Raw genomic sequence first — 22,672 nt, forward strand, 5'->3', positions numbered from 1 at the left:
CCATTAGAAAATGTGTGCATTAAAAAAAAAACTTAAACTACCAACTTATTTGTCAAATTCAACTAAAGAAAGAGCCTAATGGTAATCAAAACATTAATGAGTTCTTGGGGCTCCCACATTGTATCACAACATGTTATTTCCCTCCTTTCCCTCACAAACAGACCTGAGTGTTTTCTACCAATGTCTGATTAAAGAACTTTGATATGAGGTGAAGATATGCTGTTCATTGATAATCTGTGGTTTTAAGGTACTTTGAAAAAAATCTAGGAGTAACAAGCAGACAACTTCAAAAGAGAGAGATATTTTTGGCCAGATCTTTACAGGGAAGTAATCATATCTGATTTAAAATCTTTAATAACATACCCCCTAAATATACCCCCCAAATACTTAAAATATAAATAAACTCAAGTTTGTGCCAAAAAATCAACCTCTTAATGTTGTGGGCAGCAGCAACACATAAATGTCTATTTTGTTACTTATTCCCATAACCATTTACAAAAAAAGAACAAAGTTACAGATTACCCCCTACCCCACCCCCACTGCTCTCAACTGAATCCTACTCTAAAAGAAAGGTTTTATTATTCCACCTGGCTTTTCTGTACTGTGTCTCCACCTACTGGCAGCTCTGCAAAACCGCGTATCCATAGGTGAATGTGAGCTCTGTTCCACTGACCTTGTTCCAGAAGCTGGAGGTCAGCAACAAATGCAGAGTCTGCCTCAGTCAGAGCAGTGAACCGAATGTCTCCAATGTGTAATACTGCTGCTAAGATCACAAACAGATTCTCCACCTCCTATGCAGTTTACAGATAGAGAAAATGAACAGGATTGCTTAGAAGAAAACAGATTAAAAGTCAAAACCATTAAAAACCTAAAAGTAGGTTAAAAAACGATGTTAACATGGTCAAATGCAAATGAAATCATCGTATAATGCATTTCAGTATTTTCACTACAGCTTCAGAAAACAAAAGATCTAATGACAATTAACATTCTTTTATTAAAAAAAAAAAACCTAAATGATGCCCATCTTAAAGTTAAAAATGAGTTTCAAAAACTTAAAAAAAATAGATGTGAACCCTATTAGTGGAGCTGTGATTTTCCAGACCTCGGATGTTTGAATCTGTAGCTCAACATTAAAATCTCTGCATTCAATGTACATTTCCTGAAAATTAACATTTCTGTTCCTTAAAGAAAAAGGGAATAAGGAAGTGATGTTCTGGTGTACGTAAACAGTTTCCATATTAAGTATCAAAATAAAAAGTGAATCGTTGTGTACTGCCGGTGTGACTGGCTGGTCGTCAGCGGTGAGGTCCGGCCAGACTTCACGCGTCCTCTCCAAGCTGACACAGAAGTGAAACAAGGCTAACCAGGCTGTGTGGCCACGAGGACTGCCACACTACAGCACATGTGTGATGGTGTCTATCCTATAGTTACCTCCCTTCTGCGATTGGTTGCTTTTATGATGATAGAGTTTTTCACTTCTGCTGGAGAGATAAGAGGAACGTGATAAAAAATAATTATGCCTAGACAAATGAAATGCTAATTGTTCTTTTTAAAAGTATTTTAAGGAAAACTCAGGGAAAAAAAGAACATTGGCAAGAGCTGTCTTTGAGCAGAAGGTAGCAGGAAGTATAAGAATGTTTGCTGAAAGAGAATATTTGAGAATCTGGAACTCTGCATAAAGGGGAAAAAAATAGCTTAAATTTGGTTTTGGACAGTCATTTTGTGGAAAGAATGAAAAGTCAAGAAAAAGCTGGCCCTGGAGGGTTGGTTCAGTGTCGGCCTGGCGTGTAGATGTCCCGAGTTCAATTCCTGGTCAGGGCACACAGGAGAAGCAATCATCTGCTTCTCTACCCTTCTTCCTTCTCTCCTTCTCTTCTCCTCCTGCAGCCATGGCTCCATTGATTCAAGCACATTGGTCCCAGATACTGAGAATGGCTCTGTGGAACCTCTGCCTCAGGCACTAAAAATAACTTGGTTGTGAGCATGGCCCCAGATGGGCAGAGCATCGCCTCAGATGGGGGTTGGCAGGTGGATCCTAATTGCGATGCATGTGGGAGTCTATCTTCTCTCCTCTCATTTAAAAAAAAAATAAAAGAAAAAGTTGTTAATTAAAATACACTTTTCTAGAATAATATATATTTGGTCTGATGGTATCAATAATAAAATTGGTTAAGCTCCATATAGGGCTTGTATCATAATGTTTTAAATTTTTATTTATTTTCCTAATCTGAAATACAGAAATAAAAAGCTACTGTGGAAATTTCACAAATTATTACTCTTATTCTCTTCATAAATATATAGTTGAAACAATGTGCTTGATGGGACTTTATGAATTTCCTCCAGAATTTACAGTTTTTAGCAAATACTATAATTTTATCTCCTATAAAATGAGGGCATTGACAAGAATGATCTCTATGTCATTTTCAGGTCTAGTACACTATGATTTTGGCATTACTTAAAAATGTTTCTGGTAATTAAGTGTTTCAAATTTAATTCATTTATGCTTGTTTAAATAACATTTTATTTTTTATACTACCTGACAACTCCCATCCTTCTTTTAATAAATTCTGTAACTTGGCCCTGGCCAGTTGGCTCAGCAGTAGAGCATTGGCCTGGCGTGCGGGGGACCCCGGTTCGATTCCCGGCCAGGGCACATAGGAGAAGCGCCCATTTGCTTCTCTACCCCCCCCTTCCTCTCTGTCTCTCTCTTCCCCTCCCGCAGCCAAGGTTCCATTGGAGCAAAGATGGCCCGGGCGCTGGGGATGGCTCCTTGGCCTCTGCCCCAGGCGCTAGAGTGGCTCTGGTCATGGCAGAGCGATGCCCCAGAGGGGCAGAGCATCGCCCTCTGGTGGGCAGAGTGTTGCCCCTGGTGGGCGTGCCGGGTGGATCCCGGTCGGGCGCATGCGGGAGTCTGTCTGACTGTCTCTCCCCATTTCCAGCTTCAGAAAAATACAAAAAATAAATAAATAAATAAAAATAAATTCTGTAACTCATTAAAATTTCTAGTCCCCTGTGAGATAGGCACTTCTAGATACACAGACAGGAAGACTTTGTTCCACCTTCAAGGATCTTACAGTTTAGTGGTGGAGGCAGAGCTGTGAAAACTAGCCATAACATGATTAAAATGTGGTCAATCTGTGACAGAGGTAAAAATAAACTGCTGCATGACAGGGGGCAGGGACTGTTGCGTGTCCACCCCATAACAATCACCTGCCATCTTGCTGGCGGGTGACATTGCTGGAGATGGAGGGAAGTGAGGGAAGTACCTTCTCGAACAGACCTTCCAGGACCACATCACTTACAAGGTCTTCGTAAAAGGGCCTCACCTGCCTAGAAACACTTCCTTTCAATCTGTTTGGATGTGATCTATGTCTACTAAGTGGACAAAACTGTCACCATCCCAGTCACCCCAAAAAATCGAGGTGAAGGAATTGTCTTCTGTTAAAACACCCATATTTCTTTTACCAAAATGGTTGAATTCTGTGTTTGCTGTGTTAGTTGGAAGGTATATCTTGCTTGTCCTGCTTTTGAGGATCAATCATAGGTTTTTAAAGCATTGTTTTCCAACCAACCAGAACTTCAACAGAATGGTTCCTTATGTGCCTCTACATACCAGTTTCCTATAAGAAAGCAGTCATTTCATGGAGAAAGGGGGGAAATAAAAAAAATGCAACAGTAGAAAGTGTAAAGATAGGAAAAATACAAGTGGGTAGGAGTTAGTAAAAGACATATATAAAGACTGGATAATCAGAGGGAAAAAAGATTCCTTATGATTGCTATTCCTAGAATTCCATTCTCCAAATGGGGTGAGGGCGGAGTGAAGCAAAGGGCCCAGAGCGAATTCATTTAGGGTGAGTCCCCATCCCCTTTCCCCTCCCTTTTTGTCACCTTCCCACCCTCCCCATCCACTAGCTGCCCCATTAGCCCTAGCTACTTGGGCAAAGGAAAAAACAAACAAACACCAAAAGCAATGAACTTAGTGGTCTAAGAAAAAGAATATATTTAAATCTATGACTAAATCTGGGTTCCTGGACTATTGGCATACCAAAGTTACCCATGCAATCTCACATTAATTGCTAATAAGGAACTGGCCACAATTCAAAAGAAGTCCATGCTGGCTACAGGGAAACAGGGATAGCATGTAAGGGAAAGAGATCTGTAGGAATGCTGGGAAGTCGCAAGGCTTTGATCACTTCCTATCTCTTATTCACTAGACCTGTGCTATATAATTCAGTAATCACTAGCCACACAATACCATTTCAATTTAAATTAATTAAGACAAAGGAAAATTAAAAATCCATTCCCCCATTCTCAATAGCCAACTTTCATGTGCCCAGTGCCCATAGGTGACTGGTGGCTACCATACTGTACAGTGCAGATCCAGAACATTCATGTGATCCTAGAAATTTCTATTGCACAGCCATCATCCACACATTTTAAGTTGTATTTGTTCAGCTTTACAATGCTTGTAGGTAATTCTTTAAGAATAAAAAAGAAAGCTTTGGGCCCTGGCCGGTTGACTCAGCGGTAGAGCGTCGGCCTGGCGGGCAGGGGACCCGGGTTCGATTCCCGGCCAGGGCACATAGGAGAAGCGCCCATTTGCTTCTCCACCCCCCCTCCTTCCTCTCTGTTTCTCTTCTCCTCCCGCAGCCAAGGCTCTGTTGGAGCAAAGATGGCCCGGGCGCTGGGGATGGCTCCTTGGCTTCTGCCCCAGGCGCTGGAGTGGCTCTGGTTGCAGCAGAGCGACGCCTCGGAGGGGCAGAGCATCGCCCCCTGGTGGGCAGAGCGTCGCCCCTGGTGGGCGTGCTGGGTGGATCCCGGTCGGGCGCATGCGGGAGTCTGTCTGACTGTCTCTCCCCATTTCCAGCTTCAGAAAAATACAAAAAAAAAAAAAAAAGCTTTGTATTGTTCAGGAAGATATTTTAATAAAGTAATAAAGTATTTTAATAAAGTAACAGCTCTTTCAGAGCTGCCAACTTTCCCTTGAATTGGTCAATTTGAAGTTCTTTATGTTTGGTTCACATGGTTCATTTGGGAAAAGGTCTGCTTGGCCACCATCTTGAAAGTAGCAGCCTGCCTCTTGTCACCACTCTCTGTCACTCTTGTCACTCTCTGTCTTCATAGTACCTATGACTCTGAACACCCGGTTTATGCCTATCTACCACACTAGAATGTAAACTCTAAGAGGCAGAGATCAGGGCTTACTCTCCGCGGACTCACGAGTATTTGCAACCACATCTGGAACATCATATAGATTAAAAGTTTTTGAAACATTAACTTTAATAAAATAGTTCAAGGTTGGTTTCTCAGTGAAAGATTAGGATAGAACTCACCAAGTTACTGAAGCCAACTACATTCAGGGCTTGTTTCAAAACAGCCAATTTCTCCCTGTTCAGAGAATGCTCAGCTGTTGATATATCATCTCGTAGGGTCTGGTTCAAATACCTGTGAGGAGAAAAAGCACATAGCATTCTGGCTTGGCTCATAGTCAAGCTGCAACGCTTAAAAATCACTTCGGCCATATTTGGTGTCCAGAATAATGGAAATCACCTGGACATTGTGCACCCATGTGTTTATAAGTCTTTGATACATAATATCACATGATGTTTCAGGAAGGAAAAAAAGGTTCTTGTTGTACCAGAACATATTTACACTGTTTTACTTGGTCCTCACCTTAGCTGCACTCTTCTTGCTGAAAAGAGAAGGTCATAGTGTTTTATGAATTTCATACAGAAATTGGGTCGGTCCTATCATATGCTTTGTAATTAATATTTTTATTAAAGAATTTTACTTTAAAGTAATTTATTATTTTTTCTTGTCAATATCTTTTAATTATGAGGTGGTTAATTCATTGATTTATTCCTTTCATTCAACAAACGCATAGGAATCCCCTACCAAATACACAGCAGTAGCAGTTGAGGATGTAAAGATAAAGGGATCATCCCTGGAAATTCAACAGCAACACAAAGATAATGTTTTCAGGGCAGAGACAAGAGAAGAGGTAGCTAAAATACAATGTAGAAGTAAAACAATAGAGATGAAAGTAAGGGGTTTGTATATGGCTCAGGAAGGGGATCAAACCAGGAGATGATGAACAAAGTTTATGGGAGCAAAAGAAGCTTTGGTTTCAAGAACTGACACACATCAATAAGAATATGCCAAGGAAATATTTAAAGGTGTTTCTTAAAAAATTAGCAATACAGATGAGATCGGGGGCATTCAGGATGGAATAACCCTGAAGGGAAGAGGAGGGGCGCTATGGGGAGGGGGGCAAGGAAGATATTGAGGGGGATACAGGGGAAGGGGGATGCATTCAGGGCGACACTAGAATCTATGTAAACACAATACATTAAAATCAATTTTAAAAAGATCAGAAAAAAATAGCAATACATACAAAGAAACACAGAATTGAGCATGCATAATGTATATGGGAAACTTGCGTAGATCAACAAAATTGGAGCCTATAGTGAGAGCAGCAGAGATTGACGAGAATGGAGAAGTTACTCAAAGTTTTGTATGTTATGCAGAAGGGTTTCAACTATGTCTTGGAAGTTATCAGCAGTTCTAACAGTCCGTGCCAAAGAAATGGCACAATCAGAATGCTGTTTCAGAAAGAACATTCTGGTATCCTAGTGAAAGATTACCTGGAGAGACAAGAGGCAATTAAGGGTGCTAGGTAATCTAGTGAGAGACCAGCAGTGGTGAAGAATAGAATAAGGTATAGAGGCATCGAGGAGGCAGAATTGGCAGAATGAGGCAACAGATTGGATACAGGGGAAAACGAGAAGGAGAGTCAATGATGCTTTTCAAGTTTCTATCAAGGGAAAAGCATGTACTGTGGGCTCATTCAACCAGACAGTGTTCTCAAGAGGAAGAGTAAGCTTTTGACAGAGAAAGTCTTATTATTTTATATTAGTTCTGTTGACTTTGAACTTCTTGTTAAAGTTCAAGTAGAGTTCACAGAAACAATTGGCTATAGGAACCTGAAACTCAGAAAAGCTTAGAAAATAAGATCTGGAAGTCATCAATATGTAAAAAGGAAAAAATGAGTGAATGAACTCAAACAAAATGAGAGGCTAAAATTTTAGGGGTGAAGAAAGAATTAAATGTTTAGGAAGGGAATAGGAAAATTAAAGAAAATCTGTTATTACAACCCAGGGATAATGTATTTTTAAAATAGATTGGTACTGATAGAAAAGAAACCATAGAGACAAGGAAACAGATGGCGGTGTGGGGAGGACACAGACTCATCTGTGGTGTGAGAGTGGGGTCCTTGAGGACTTCTTTTTTCTCATTCTTTGCTGTGAACAATAGAAATAAATCAGTCTTTGGGGTGTGGAGTGGGAGAGACTTCAGAATATTTATATGCTGAGATAGAAACACATAAAGAGTTAATAAAAACTAAGAGAAAGGGAGTTGTTGAGGGGTGAAGAGAAGAAAGTTGCTGAGAAAGAAAGAAAAGTCTGATCAAGGCTACAGTGGAGGATGTATTCCCCACTGAGAAAGGTAATGAAATATGGCTCCAAAGGCGGTAGCATCTCAGGGGAGTTGAGGAACTACTACCTCATGGTTTCACTTCTAGGAGAGAAAGTTATCAAATTTAGATGACTAGGTGAAGCTGGCTCTAGAAATGTCTCAGGAATCTAAGTTATTCACTGTGGATAATGGGGATGATTGTATGCAGGGAGACATGGGAAGTTTAGCTCATGCTGCAGAGAGTTCATGGAGGTGAAGACCAACTCATGTGATGGTTTCACTTTCTCCAGAGGTCTCCCACTACCTGATATAGCATGGGTGAGCTGGGGTCTGGGGCAGTGGAACAAACGGGAAAGGTCAACAACGTTAGCAAGAGGTTGGGTTCTGATGGTCAAAGAGTCATTTTGCCTAAAATATAAAACATTTCAGTGACTAAAAAGCCTTAATGATAAGAACTGTAACCACTTTCAATTCTTCTTATTCTCACAACAGTTTTTACTTCAGTTAAATTCTGGATAGAAGAAACAATATAAAATTAATCTTGGTAGTTGTAGACAGGGCTGTTAATTATGTAATAGCTCAGGAGAAATTCAATCAAAATAGAAAATTTTAGAGGGCAGTTTGCCCAACAGCAAGAATGATGCTTTAAAATTGCTTCTGCTTTCCTCTCTAGCCAGAACATTTGTTGGCATGAAAACAACAAAAAATATAGAACTCAGTGTCTTCTGTACAAGTTTTAAATTTCTTTGACTACTCAAGAGAGTCTGGGATGATTTCACTAGAAATATAGTTTTTAGTTATCAACAAAACTATCTTAAAATGAGCTTACTAAAAAAATTAAAAGCTTAATTTTTAGAAATTAAAAGTATTCATTTCCCTTTGACATCATTTAGTAACAAGACCATGCACGAGGACAGAGAAATACTTGAACAATCCCACCTATTAAAATACAACTAGGGGCCTGACCTGTGGTGGCGCAGCAGATAAAGCGTCAACCTGGAAACACTGAGGTTGCCGGTTCAAAACCCTGGCTTGCCTGGTCAAGGCACATATGGGAGTTGATGCTTCTTGCTCCTCCCCCTTCTCTCTCTCTCTCTCTCTCTCTCTCTCTCTCTCTCTATCTCTCCCCCTCCTCTCTAAAATGAATTAAAAAAACATTAAAAAAAAAACTTACATTGTAAAATACAACTAGGAATCTGAAGACTGTGAATTGAGTCCTTTCTGCCCTTTTCTGATGACATTTTAAACTTTTTTTTCTATTATTTTTAAAATGGAGAGAATCGAGATTAACAACATTTTAAAATTCTCCATTTTTTTGTGCATGATTTTTACAAGAATGAAATAAGATATTGTGTGTGGTATGCTTTCTACACTCAGATTATGTACATGTAGAACAGGGGTCCCCAAACTACGGCCTGCAGACCGCATGCGGCCCCCTGAGGCCATTTATCCAGCCCCCACCGCACTTCCAGAAGAGGCACCTCTTTCATTGGTGGTCAGTGAGAGGAGCATAGTTCCCATTGAAATACTGGTCAGTTTGTTGATTTAAATTTACTTGTTCTTTATTTTAAATATTGTATTTGTTCCCATTTTGTTTTTTTTTTTTACTTTAAAATAAGATATGTGCAGTGTGCATAGGGATTTGTTCATAGTTTTTTTTATAGTCTGGCCCTCCAACGGTCTGAGGGACAGTGAACTGGCCCCCTGTGTAAAAAGTTTGGGGACCCCATTGTAGAATATGAATATTTCTTGGAAAGAAAATATCTTGCATCTGTGAGGAGCTTTTAGTCAAAGTTCTCTGTCATTAATGAAGCTCTTAATTGCATAAATAATGAAGCCAAATGAAGGGATATTTTTGAGAAATTGTAACAAATACTTCTAACAATGAAGAATATTTTAATCTATAAAATATGTTTTCCTGTTCTTCTCAGACAGATAAAAGTAATAAATAGATACAAGAAAAAAAACCATAATTCTCACTTCTTGACTATTTTCCCCGATATGAATCACTTGGAAGTTGACAATCGCATCTGCACTATTACCATGGTATTTCCGGGTCTTTTTAACCCTTGAAAATAGGTAAGAATGATTGTGGTTGAAGGTTATAGGATACTCTGTAGACTACCTATAACTCCACTGACTGTTTCCCCACTAATCTAACAATGTGGTAGTAAATCACCCTAAATAAATCTATGCAAGCGTTTTCATCTGAGAGTTTCCAACTCTGTCATCTATTAATTAATGTTCCCACAATTCACAGTATTCAAAGTCTTAGTACTCAGTGTTCAATAGCTTTTAAATCAACTTCTTTATGACTCAAAATCATATACTTATAGCTCAATCTGCTTTTTTTAATCATCTTATTTTAACTCATAACTTGGAACGGTAATGTTTGGCAGCATAGAGATAGCTCAATGTCCAGAGTTAGAAACATCAGAGACTATGCAATTTGTTGAATCAAGAATCATTGCAGTTTTGTTTCTAAGAGTGGCAGATTAAGGGAATGTTCTAAATATTGTTTCTACCCTGTAGTACAAGACTGTAACAATATGTAGGATATATAATGTTAAAAGCTATAGATGGATTAACACTGACTAATTCTACTCAAAGGGAAAGGCAGTGGGAACTAATACCATGTATCAAATCACTGACTGGATGTTTTAGAAACACTTCTCCAGTTTATATGCCAAGTGATCATGAAAAGAAGAGCTATTATTGTACTCATTTAAGACATAAGAAAATTAAAACTTGTTTGATGTAACCAGTCCAGTAATTGGTAAACCAACACAGGCATCATGCTAACTAACTTCTCAGTTCTGCTCAATCCCAATTATACATTTCCTGCAAAGGAGATGGAAGGGAAAGAGAGATTAAACAGCTTCCCTAAGCATCATCCTAGAGTGACATTTGTGTTTAAAAATGTGGGAGGAAAAAAATCAAGCAGTGAAATTATTATTAAGCATGGATATATTTTAATTAGAAAGCAAAAATCTCATAAAATTTGATGATTTCAATGGTTATTTCATTATTAATTTACTCTTTTCTGACCCAGTACTCTACTTGCATTACCAGCATTAGGCTGACTAGTGCAGAGCTCAGAGGAAGCCCCTGAGCGACGTGACAGAGCTCTCGCTTCCTCTCGGGTTGGGAGTCTCTATCCAGTGGTGGGGTTCAGCCAGTTAGCACCCGTTCGGCACAACCGATACCTAATTTTTTGTTGAGTTCAATGAATTAGTTGTTAAAATGGCACTTGTTAACAGGGTTCTCTCCAAGGTGCAGTTTTTCAAAGATGAACATCATATGTTCAGAGAAGAGAAGCTGCCTAACTGTTTCTAATATAGCAAACACAATGACTATGAGTCTAATCGGCCTACCTCTAAAGGAATGAGATCCCACTCCTATAGTGAAAAGATGATTAAGGATAAATCACACAGCCAATAATGCTCAGAAAAAAGTGAAGAAAATTACAAATGAGGGTGCCAATCAAGGAGCAATATGGAAATTATCTTAAATAACAGTTTTATTGTTTTTTGTCATGTATTATTTATATTTTTATTAATATTTTAAACCTCTTTTCTTATAACAGTCTAGTCTTGTGTATCTCTTTTGTTGTTCTTATTTAATCATTTGCGTAGTGAGTTATTTTCATGCTCACTGCCCCTTGAGAGTGAGGGGGTTTTTTTCTTCAAAAAATGAAGTTAGTTCTGGTTCCAGTTTTATTAACTTAAAATAATGTCTGTTTGGTAACCAATTTATGGAAACAAGAAGAACATACATTTGCCTTTTTTAAAATGTTGCCTTACACATTTTTAATGTAAAAAAATTTGTTATGATTTTGTACTCTGGATGGTCAGGAAGCATGAGGATGTACATGAATGTTCGTACTGTTCAAAGGGTTAAGTACTAAATGCATGAAATAATAAACTACCTTTCACTACCATTTTTTTATAGTTAAAATGGTCATTAGGTCAGAGAATAGCTTGTTAAATTATTTGAACCCCACCACTGTCTCTCTCCTTGGGGAGGCCTCCAATGGGATGCCCAGACGTGGTTGAAGCATCTTTGACATCAGAATGGATTTTAGTGACGGCTGATTCAGTCTTGCTCCAATTATTTGATTACCTTATTTATTAGTCTAGAGAAAAAGTTGTGTAGGCTTCTTGGGGTTTCACACTCCCTTGTTTACAAAACTCGATGGTGGTTTTTTTGACCAAGTCTACAAATACCGTTTTTACAGATCAACATGAAAAAGGCACCATAATAGACATGCACCATAAATATAAAAAATATCTTTGCTTTCATTTACAAGAAACAAAACAGCAAACCAAATAAATATGTGTTAAAATTGGGCAGTGCAAAATTATACTTGGGCTTTTGGATAAAGAAAAAGGGTTCCATTGCAAGTTAAATTTATTTAAGAATGGTCATTAACAACAACTATTGACTATGTGCTATTTCAAATCAACTAGTCCATTGTTTCAGTTTGTTAACTGTCATAGCAAGTGGCGTTCCAGTGATATATCTTCTGAGGTAGGTCAAAGTTATAGTCAAAATCATGTGTGTACTGATACTTATGCTTTATGGTAAAGAAAACCAGATCCTGGACTAAGTTTTTTAGGCCACCTGAGAACATATGGATAAAGTTAAGTCATGCACTAAATCACAGGAGAATTTTCCTTTGTTCACAAGAGCCACAATGGAATACTCTTTCAGAATTTGCTACATAGAGGGACAAATTAAAAATGCTACTCCTTAGCCTCTGGCACCACTCTAACATGAAGACTAGGAATTCAAGGTAGCATGATCTGAATATCAAACATAAACAGTGGCCATTTGCAAAAACTCCACTATGAAATTAAAGGCCCTGTGTCCTCCTCGGGTGCCTGTGTTTCCTATCTCACAGTGGTACTAGGCACACTGACACTGCAAACTTGCAACTAGCAGATGAATTAGTCCTGGAGATCTAATGCACAGCATACTGATTTTAGTCAACAATATGGTATTATACAAGAATCAACCAGTGAATGCATAAGTGGGTGAAAACACCAAATTGATAGTTCTCTCTCTTTCTCTCTCCCATCCTCTCTCTCTCTAAAATCAATAAATAAAATTTAAAAAAAACTACTGTACTATAAACTTCAAAGTTGCTAGGTGACTAGATCATAATTGTTTTCACTTACAACAATGAAATGATAATTATGTGACAAGAATACTACATTGGTAATCATACTGCAATATACAAATGTATCAAACGAACATGTTGTACACCTTAAATTTGCACAATGTTATTTGTCAACTATAAAGAAGGAAAGAACCAACCAACTAAAGGAGCAAACAAAAATACAACTGCCCTCGCCACATTCAGTGGGCACCACCATTTAGCAGCCATGAAAGGACTGTGTGTGGAACCCTGGGAATGAAGACTCAGGTGCAAAGAAAAAATATTACTATGCACTTAAAAGTACCTGTGTGGCCCCTTTACTGAGTCAGAGGCTCATGGACTATAAACAGGATGCTCTGCTCAGTGTTTTATCTGCAACATAAATGTAAAAGGAACAATGTCTTCTCTATTGTGGGCAAAGCTGCCTTCTACTTAGGAACATTTAATATGTAACCAGAAACCAGGTAAGGCAAAAATCAAACAGTTGGCACCAATAAAGAGAGCAATGTTTACAGTTTACTAATGAAACCAGTAAACTGCTGCTTCTTGCCACCCCCCAACCTTACTCCTGAAAAGGAAATTTTGTTCTGTTCTCTATTGTTTTTATACTATCTGGAAAGCATTAACGAATTTTAAATGCCTCCCCCCAACAGAATATGAATAAGATTGTTATTAACATAGCTTCAGATACATAAATCTCCACCAATGAAAATATTAATATGTTAGCCACAAACTGTTTTGTCTGGGAAGAAAAAATCCTTGCCAGTGGTCTTCAGGAAAAGAACAGACTCATTTAATAAATTCAGGACAAGAACAGAATCCATTTAATAAATTAGGCATTCAGAGAGACTTTGGGTCTTATGACATTCCCAGAATAGTCTGTCCATATTTTTCTAATCAGTCAAAATATTTCTTTAAAACATCTGGTGGAACAAACTAAACTCTTACCATCTTTCAAATAGTGAATGCTTATGGTTAACTAACTTGTTTCTTGAAAATGTCTAACTCAGAGAGCTAAGGGAGGAGACACAAGCACTGAGTGGCTGTGTCCTGCACAGTGAACCTAGGACAAGGATTTGGGGCCCAAACCCCATCTACAGCCAGTCTTCAAGCCTGTGTTGGCCTTAGGTACCTACTGCCATAGGAAGAAAGACCTTTTCCTCCTCGTGAAGAACTCCTTAATGAGTGAATTAGTGAAATGGGAAGAAGTTTTTGTTCAGAATGTGTGCTTTGGTCTGGTTTTTATGAACCTGTTTCTAACAAGTCACGGCCTAGGGTCTGCAACTGTGCACGGTGCTGACAGAGGAACTTTCTGGTACTCAACTCATTACCATTGATTGCCAGGCTTGTCCCTGCTCTGCACATGGGGAGGGGCAGTGCGTCTGTATATATAAATATGCTTCAACCAAGCTTGAACAGTTGCTAAAATCTTCCTCAGGGGAAATCATTATGAAAAAGCACTGTATAAAGTCTTGTGTAAGGTCAAGTGGGTAACACTATTATTAAGGATAAACATAACCCTGTGTCTTAAATACCAACTGAGGCAGGCACCTGCAAGGAAACTCCTATTATAGATTAACATTACAGAATATTCAATTGAGACACTTGACCATTTATTGAGTTCCTACAGATAAATGCATTGTTTCCTGGGTTCTTGTGGGACCCACCTATGAACTTGCATCAACTCTCTCTGAAAAATACAATGTTGACTGTAACACATAAATATATCAAACAACTTCTTTCGATTTGGGAGGCATGAAAGGGAATTTTAATATCCATGCAAAATATTTATTTCTATTATCTACCCTATTTCTCTCTCCTTTTAGTTTCACTATTAGGATATTCATAATATCCAAACTTATTTCTCCTCCAATCACACGTGGAAATTTGCCTAAGGGGGTTGATTCTTCATTCATAGTGCATTTAAGAGGTGTGCTTTCCTCTCTACATTCCCCACCTCTAGCAACTAAATAAGCTCATCTCTATCTCAACACTGTAGGAGCCTTTGTCTTCAGGTATCCAGTCCTGCTTACTTCCAATTGATTTCACACACTGCAATCAAAATTCTCTTTTTAGAATGTAAATTTAGTTAACTCACTTCCCAAACAAGAACCCTGCTCCTGAAATCCAAACTCCCCAGCATGACTTGCCAGGGCTCACATCATCACATCCATCATCACATCACGGATTCTCCACATTTCTCCAGCTTCTGGACTTGACAGAGCCACTTCTTCTGTCCCTCTGAGCTCCTGCCATACAGAACTTCCTTCCATCCCTCAAACAGACCCCATTCTTATCCACATCTATGCCCTCACTCATTATTTCCTCCACTGGCAACATAATCCACATCCAAGCCCCACTGAACATTCTAGGGAAGTCGCATTGGTCTTCACAGCCACTTTCTCTGGGAAGTCTTAGGCTGAATAGCCTTCCTATGAGCTCTTCCAAACCCTGCATTCCCTCCACCATAGTATTTCATCAGACTCATTACAATTGCCTGAACATGTGTTCCCACCAAAAAAGCAAGACCAGCCTTTAAATTCCACCCATATGGAATATAGCAAGTAATTGTCAATATAAATTGAAGACAAAGAGTGCATGCATCAGTGATCAAGTCAGATGAATTTTCCCAAATTTTATGGCCATGAGGTCAACTCTCTCTTCTACTCATATATATTCCCCCTAAATAATAAACTTTCCTAAGTGTTTTCCAAGACTCCCCATAACACAGCCCCACCACATCAAACTACTCTGATTTAGAGGTACTATTCATGTTGCATCCTCCTTGCCACTGTAGCCGGCTACCCTATGACTTAATTTTGACCTAGTTTTTCCTCTTTGCCACTATTTCCCCAAGATTTCTTTCCTGCTATCCAGACCTATTTACCAGGGCCACGCCGAGCACACATTCAAATGAAGCCTTCTCTGATTCATACATACTCTCTGAGATGGTTCATTTAATGTGCCAACGTAGCTGGGACACAGGGTACCCCCACCCTACTTGTTAACATTATGCTGAATGTGTCCCTGAGAAGGTTTCTGGATGAAATTAATATTTGAATAGATGAACCTAGAAAAGCAGATTGTCCTCCCTAATTTGACAGGCCTTGTCCAGTCAGCTGAAAAACTGAATAGAACAAAAAGGTTAACATTCCCACTCATAAGTAAGAACTCGTCCAGTTCAACTACTCTGAGCCAGGATAGTATCTCTTCTTGCCTTCAGACTCAAACTAAAACATCAGCTCATCTCGGGTCTCGTGGCTGCTGGCTTGTGATACATGGGCTCTCTTGAGTGTCTAGTTTGCCGGTTATAGCTCTTGTTATTTCTCAGCCTCCACAACTGAGTAATAAATAATAACATAATAAATCTCATATATAATAAATATCTCATGTACATAAATACATATACATATGTACATGCCATATATAAAAATATATACTCATCTATTAGTTTCTTTTTCTCTAGGGAATCCTAACTATTACACTTTCTTTACTCCACTTCATTTATTCACACATTTAAGGTTTTAATACTTTGTATTTAACTTGTAAAAGTTAAATATCACGCCTGACAAGGCTGTGATGCAGTGGATAGAACGTTGGCCTGCGATGTTAAGGACCCAGATTCAAAACCCTGAGGTCACTGGCTTGAGTGTGGGCTCATCTGGCTTGAGAGTGGGCTCACCAGTTTGAGCATGGGATCACAGACATGACCCCACTATCGCTGGATTGAGCCCAAGGTCGCTGGCTTGAGCAAGGGGTCACTGGCTCAGCTGGAGCTCCCTGGTGAAGGTACATATGAGAAAGTAATCAATGAACAATTAAGGTGCTGCCACTATGAGTTGATGTTTTCCATATCTCTCCTAGTCTGTCTGTCCTCTCTCTATCTTTCTCTCTCTTAAAAAAAAAAAGTTAAATGTCACTAATTTGATTCTTTGTGGATAGAGATCATATCCTAAAGTTTCTGGTTGATGCTTGTAACTTCAATGTCAGTATTGAATATATGGTAAGTTTCACATACATCTGAAAGTTTCCATATTTGTCTCGAAGTTTCCGCATACACCTGGTCAGTTCTATTTGGATGAGGTAGTTTCTCACTCTGACAGGAGCTATATGCAGGTGGTTGATAAATAACGTAAGTCTCAAATGCAAGCTCTACTCTTTTTCTTTAGCCAAAGGTTGGCTCAAGTAAGTAAAAAATCAATGACATAAAAATTAATTTTTTAAAAATAAAATTTAAAGAAGCATAACCCTACAAATTCTATAATGAGAGTTTATTTGGAAAATCATGTAGTAAAAAAAATTTAGAATAAGAAACAAACATGCAAATAGATGATCAAAAGTGATAAATCTGCCTTCAATACTCTGAGGGGTAATAGGAAGGAAGTATGACAAAAGAAAGGGAAGGGTAATAAAGAAATAACTAAACAGTTTTAAACAGAAATATAAATATTTCACCAAATTAGTTTGCTGGACTTTCCTAGTAAGATAAGTGGACAAACAGTAAACTTCATTTGTACCAAAAAAAACCCCTGCATGTCCACACACACACACCACATGTAAAAAGTTTTTGGTCAGGCCCTGGTATCCCCATAGCACCCTCAAATTAGTCTAAAATGTTTCTGACATAGAAATAAGAACCATTAGCATCTCCATTTTAACAAATTGAGATTCTTATAAGGAACTTAAAATGAGTAAAATAAAAATACTCTATCTAGGCCCTAGCAGTTTGGCTCAGGGGTACGGCACCAGCCCACTGTGTGGATGTCCAGGTTCAATTCCCTGTCAGGGCACACAGGAGAAGCACCCATCTGCTTCTCCACTCCTCCTCCTCTTGCTACCCTCTCTCTCTCTCTCTCTCTCTCTCTCTCTTTTTCTCTCTCTCTCCTGCAGCCACTGCTTGATTAGACCAAGTTGGCTTCAGACGCTGAGGATGGTTCCATGGCCTCTGCCTCAGGCGGTAAGAAGAGTTCAGTTGCTGAGAAATGGAGCAATGCCCCAAATGAGCAGAGCATCACCCCCTAGTGGGCTGGTTGGGGAGATCCAGTCTGAGTACATGTCGGAGTCTGTCTCTGCCTCCCCTTTTCTCACTGAATAAAAAAAAAAATACTACTTCTATAATTAAAAAAAACTAGTTAAATTTGAACATATTTTGTTAGAACATTTAAAATTTGCCTAAATACATTATTTCACATATATGTTTCAAGGGAACAAGAGAAGAACACAGTAGATGGATAATAATAATAATAGGTTGATATTCTATGAGAAAAGTAATTTTTAAATAAAATTCAGGAAAACCTCCTTAAGTATAATACCTTATTAAAATGTAGATTGTACCTAGTAATCTTGCCCACAAGCAAGTATGCAAATAAATGATGCCAGAAATGGGACATTAAAACTGGTTATTTCAGTATAAACTCATAAATTATATTTAATACCATATATATTTTTGGCTAAACATCAATTCTCATTTAAAAGTGGAATAAACATGATTATGTTAGCACATTAAAAATACTCCTTTGCTCATAATTAAACTAATAAAATTAAGAAAGAAGGGATGGAAAATGTAGATTTTACTCCAACACCTATTTTTTTATTGTACCTCTTTATTCTTCTGTTTTTGAATTTTTTTTAAGAAAAGTATGTCTGCTAGACCTATTGCTGTGATTCTAAATATGCTATATATTTTCAACAAAATTATATATCATATATAAATGTAATCCGCTTATAATATTACAATATAGAATATTTTTAAAACAAAGTCAAGATCATCCAAAAGAAGAATGATTGGAAGTATGTCATTAGCATTCAGAGTAAATTATTCCCAAGTTAGTTCTAAACTTTTTTTAACTACTCCAATATTTCTACCTGCACATTAAAGTTCAACTACTCATTAATAACAACAGAGCGCTACTTATGAAATAATGAATAGAGCTTAAATAATAGGTTAATAGCCCTGGCTGGTTGGCTCAGCAGTAGAGTTTTAGCCCGGGTGTGGAAGTCCTGGGTTTGACTCCTGGTTGGGGCACACAGGAGAAGTGACAGTCATCTTCTCTACCCTTTCCACTTCTCTATCTTCCATCGACCCCTCCTACAGCCATGGCTTGAATGACTCCAACGGTTTGAGCAAAAGTTGGCCCTGGGAGCTGAGGATGGCTATTTGGCCTTGCCTTAGGTGCTAAAATAGCTCTGTTGCCAAGCAACAGAGCGGAATGGCCCAGATGGACAGCATCGCCTGGTAGGGTAGGAGGCTTCCCGGGTAGATTCCGGTAAGGGTGCATGCAGGAGTCTGTCTCTTCCTCCCTGCCTCTCATTAATAAAATAATAATAATAATAATAATAATAATAATAGGTTAATATTACAAATAAGTGGTCCCTAACCATGTTGTATTGTTTTTAGATAAAAATCCTTCCATACAAAAGAGCATTTGCAGAAAAGACCCAGGCAAGTTGCCCAAATACCATTATATCTTTACTTTAAAAATTAACTGAAGATCAAAAACTTTGAAAACATTATTAATACAGGTTAGAATAATTTGCTTTAGCTCCAGATGTGATATTTTCATTTTGAGATGTTAATATGAGATATCCAAGTAAATTATGCAAGAATGTAAGAAAGCAATCAATTACATAGATACTGAATGGAGAAAAAATGTTTAAGATTAGTTTACTTAACTTGAAGATTCTGGAATCTTCAAGACCGGTAGATTCTGGGTTTGAAATGTTTGTCAACCCAGAGGAATAATTAACATTCTGATTTAAGTTTCCCCTCATACACTAAAGGAATGAAACAATTTTCTGACCTAGCAGAAATTGGGAAACCTTTTACTATAAGTATAATAGTATTATGCCAATATTATTATTTATAGAATATTTATAGTTTTCAAAAACACATTCACTTAGTATTATAGATGTTAATACTAATAAAAATAGAAAGAGAAATGATGAAACTCAGATGCATCTTCACTGTCAAATTTATCTTCAATTTTCAAATATATAAAACTGTATATATTTTTTTAGAAATAATTTAAATAAATATTTGGAACTGTGGATTTTTTAGATATTGCACTAATTCCTGTAGTAGCTTAAAAAAAAACCCAATATGCTGCATCTAATAATTTCAGTATCTAAGGTGTCAAGTGTTTCAAAGGGTTAACTCTGAATCTCAACTTTCATGAAAATAAAAGCTTCTAAAATTAGGAAGAATAAAATCAATAGGTATTTACTGTTGAATTGTTTGGGAATAAAAAACCTAAAGTTGGAAAAGAAAGAATTTAATTACATAAATTAACTAATGAAGTTAAAAACCACAGTCGTCATTATCAAGAAAACGAGAGTGCTTATGCCCCATTTTCTTTTTCTTTTATGGGTAAAAAATGATTTTCTTAGGAAAGTTTTATTTAAGGATAAGGTGGGCTGGTCTTTCTCCTTCTTCTTCTTGTTAATCTCCTGTAGCAGAATGATGTGTCTATCACAAGCCCTACTGAAAGCAGAAACTCTATATGTGGTAACTGGAGAAAGAAAAATTCAGAGGAGGTCGGGTACAAAGAAGAAAAATAGCTAGTATTAAATTGCAAAATATGTTGTGCTTTGTTTGTACTACTCTGGCTTAGAACCTTAATCAGCTGATTTGCTAAAACCAACTCTTCTAAATGTCCTCACTCCCCACTAATCTCCATTTTCAGATAGGAAATTTTTTTCTCCTGAAATGGAAAATCTCCACTACATGAAATCAGTCACACATTTTAGCCAAAGGAAAAAAAAAAAAAGACCCATTTTGAAACATCAGAGAATGTAGGACACTTAAAATGTTGATGATATTACACTTAAACAACTGCACTGCATCTATATAATGATCTAGATCAGGAAATTGCTGTAGGGTTTAATGACATGTGACTAAGTTATTTAGCATTTCAGCAACCATTATATATCATGATGTGATCCTAGTAAAGAATATTCTCGTAGTTTAAGCAAAAATTTAAAGGTAACATTTTATCAACCATGATTTAGCTGCCCAGTGTATAATGCTAAAAATACAACGTTTATAAAAACATTTTCATATCTTTCCTCTTTTTGACCAGAATATTCATTTTTTTTTCCATTGGACATCCACTCTTATCACAGCAAATAAGACAGTTTTATTCATTAATCAATTTATTCACTCTACCTCTAAATGTTTAACTTAATACCAATCACAGGGCCATTGGTCAGCATAAAGCAGGGTTTCCACCCTCTCATTATGCACTTAGTAATAGGGAAGGTTTTAAATAAAAAAATTCGACCAAGAAAATGACTAAAATACAAGTAGCCACGCTGCAGTAAATCCACGCTGCTCTGATGATTCAAAGCAGCTCTACAGACACAGACTTGAACAGGCTGTACGTTCGGGGGAGACAGTGTTCCATGTTTTTATTATAAATGGCTAATTTAAGAAAATACGCTTTCAGTCAGTCAACAAAAATACTGGGTTTCTGCATGTGCCAAGAACTGGGATTATTGGGGATTCAAAGATGAAGGAGGCACAGGATTTGTCCAGAGACAGTGGGGAGGACAGAAGAGTCAAGACAAAATGATAGCAATATATACATATGTAAATTATATTCCAAATGATATAAAATGCTAATGTAAAATATCAGTGATTATTTAATCATTAAATCCCGGAAAGTAAACCAATATTTTTAAAAGAGTACATTCCAGTTTTTTTAAAGACTTAAATGTTGGTGCATGTTTCGATCAACAATTGGCTTGATCCGAAAGTCTAAATGTGCACTTCAATTAGTAATGTCAGAAAATGTTAACAGTTCTGTAAGTGCACTTACTCTCATCAGCATATTATATAAGAGGCTTAATAATCTTAGGGATTCTGCAAACCTTATAAAAATCTCTTTTCGAAGGCCCGTGAACTTAAGAGATGATGCAGATACTTAGTGGAAACATGCTTAGAATAATTACCGTATATTATGCAAGACAAAGGAAAAAAATAGCCAAATAATAGTTACTACTGGAATCAATAAATGAGAGATGTAAAAACCAAGCTCTAATCAAAGGAGAGGTAAAATAAAGCACTAGCCACAAAATGCAGCCTCCCTGGCCTCTGGTATTCTTTAGAAATGTGGGTTTGAGTATACTACACACTCAAAACATAGTATGTTCTGGCCAATTAATCCACAAAATAGATTATTGTATATATGCATAATTAAACTGACATTTAGATGTTTAAGAAAATTCAAAGTTAATTAAACAAAATTAATTTGCTTTGAGATGAGAAGTGCATGTTTGTAGTACCCAAACAGGTAAAATATGACATCTAAAATTTGAATTAATGTGAACTTTCATTGTTGTAGTGAGCTTTTCATGTGACTACCAAAAAGACAAAGCATTTCTTTCCATTAAATCAATGCTTGGGGAACAAAAGGGCAAATGGGCATACATGTCTATTTTCCGGTTCCTTCACGCAATTTTGTCACTCACTCTTTTCATGGGGATTCTCTCCAACATGCTTTCTGAAAAGAGAAGGTGTGAGGACTAAGGTAGAACGTAGAGTTTCCTTGTTAGTCTCTCCCCATGTCCCACCTCCTGCACTGACTTCCAGTGACCTCTACTTTCTGGCTTCTTCTTACTTAAACTGAGTTCACTTCTTGAAATTTCACCAAAACCAGTCATCAGGCACCAGTAGCAGGCCTTGTCCAGGCCTGCCCTCCCCAAGCCCAACCCCCCTCCCCACCGAAGCTGTGCTCCCTGAGCGAGCTCCACCCATGGCTCCCACTGAGGGTCCAGGGCAGTTCTCCATCACAGAAGCACAACAGGGAGTTTAGCAAAACATAGCAGAGCAATGCTTCTTATGAAAAATAAGTAGAAGTTGTCTACTGTAAAACAGAGGCTTCAATAGCTGAATTTCATTTTATTCTAAGAGATTCACTATAATATCCTCAATGTGCTATCAGGATCCTGTTACTTTAATTCCTCCCCAGTAAGCATCCTCTGCTGGTTTTAATGTTTAGGATTTCTTTTTATTATTAGTTTACTTTTGCAAAGGTT

General features: G+C 37.7%; 1 protein-coding gene across 2 annotated transcripts in view; it reads right to left on the minus strand.

Moving 5' to 3' along the window:
• MYO16 (myosin XVI) overlaps window positions 1–22,672 on the minus strand; it is a 596,349-nt gene that overhangs the window by 239,452 nt on the left and 334,225 nt on the right. For both annotated transcript variants that reach the window (XM_066236132.1, XM_066236131.1), the window contains exons 17-18: window positions 5,334–5,445; window positions 674–791 (exon numbers count right to left, since the gene is read on the minus strand). In XM_066236132.1, the coding sequence (XP_066092229.1) occupies window positions 674–791; window positions 5,334–5,445 (230 nt within the window). The remainder of the gene's footprint in view (window positions 1–673; window positions 792–5,333; window positions 5,446–22,672) is intronic.

The sequence above is a fragment of the Saccopteryx bilineata genome, chromosome 6, assembly GCF_036850765.1.
Source record: "Saccopteryx bilineata isolate mSacBil1 chromosome 6, mSacBil1_pri_phased_curated, whole genome shotgun sequence".
In the NCBI taxonomy this organism is placed as follows: domain Eukaryota; kingdom Metazoa; phylum Chordata; class Mammalia; order Chiroptera; family Emballonuridae; genus Saccopteryx; species Saccopteryx bilineata.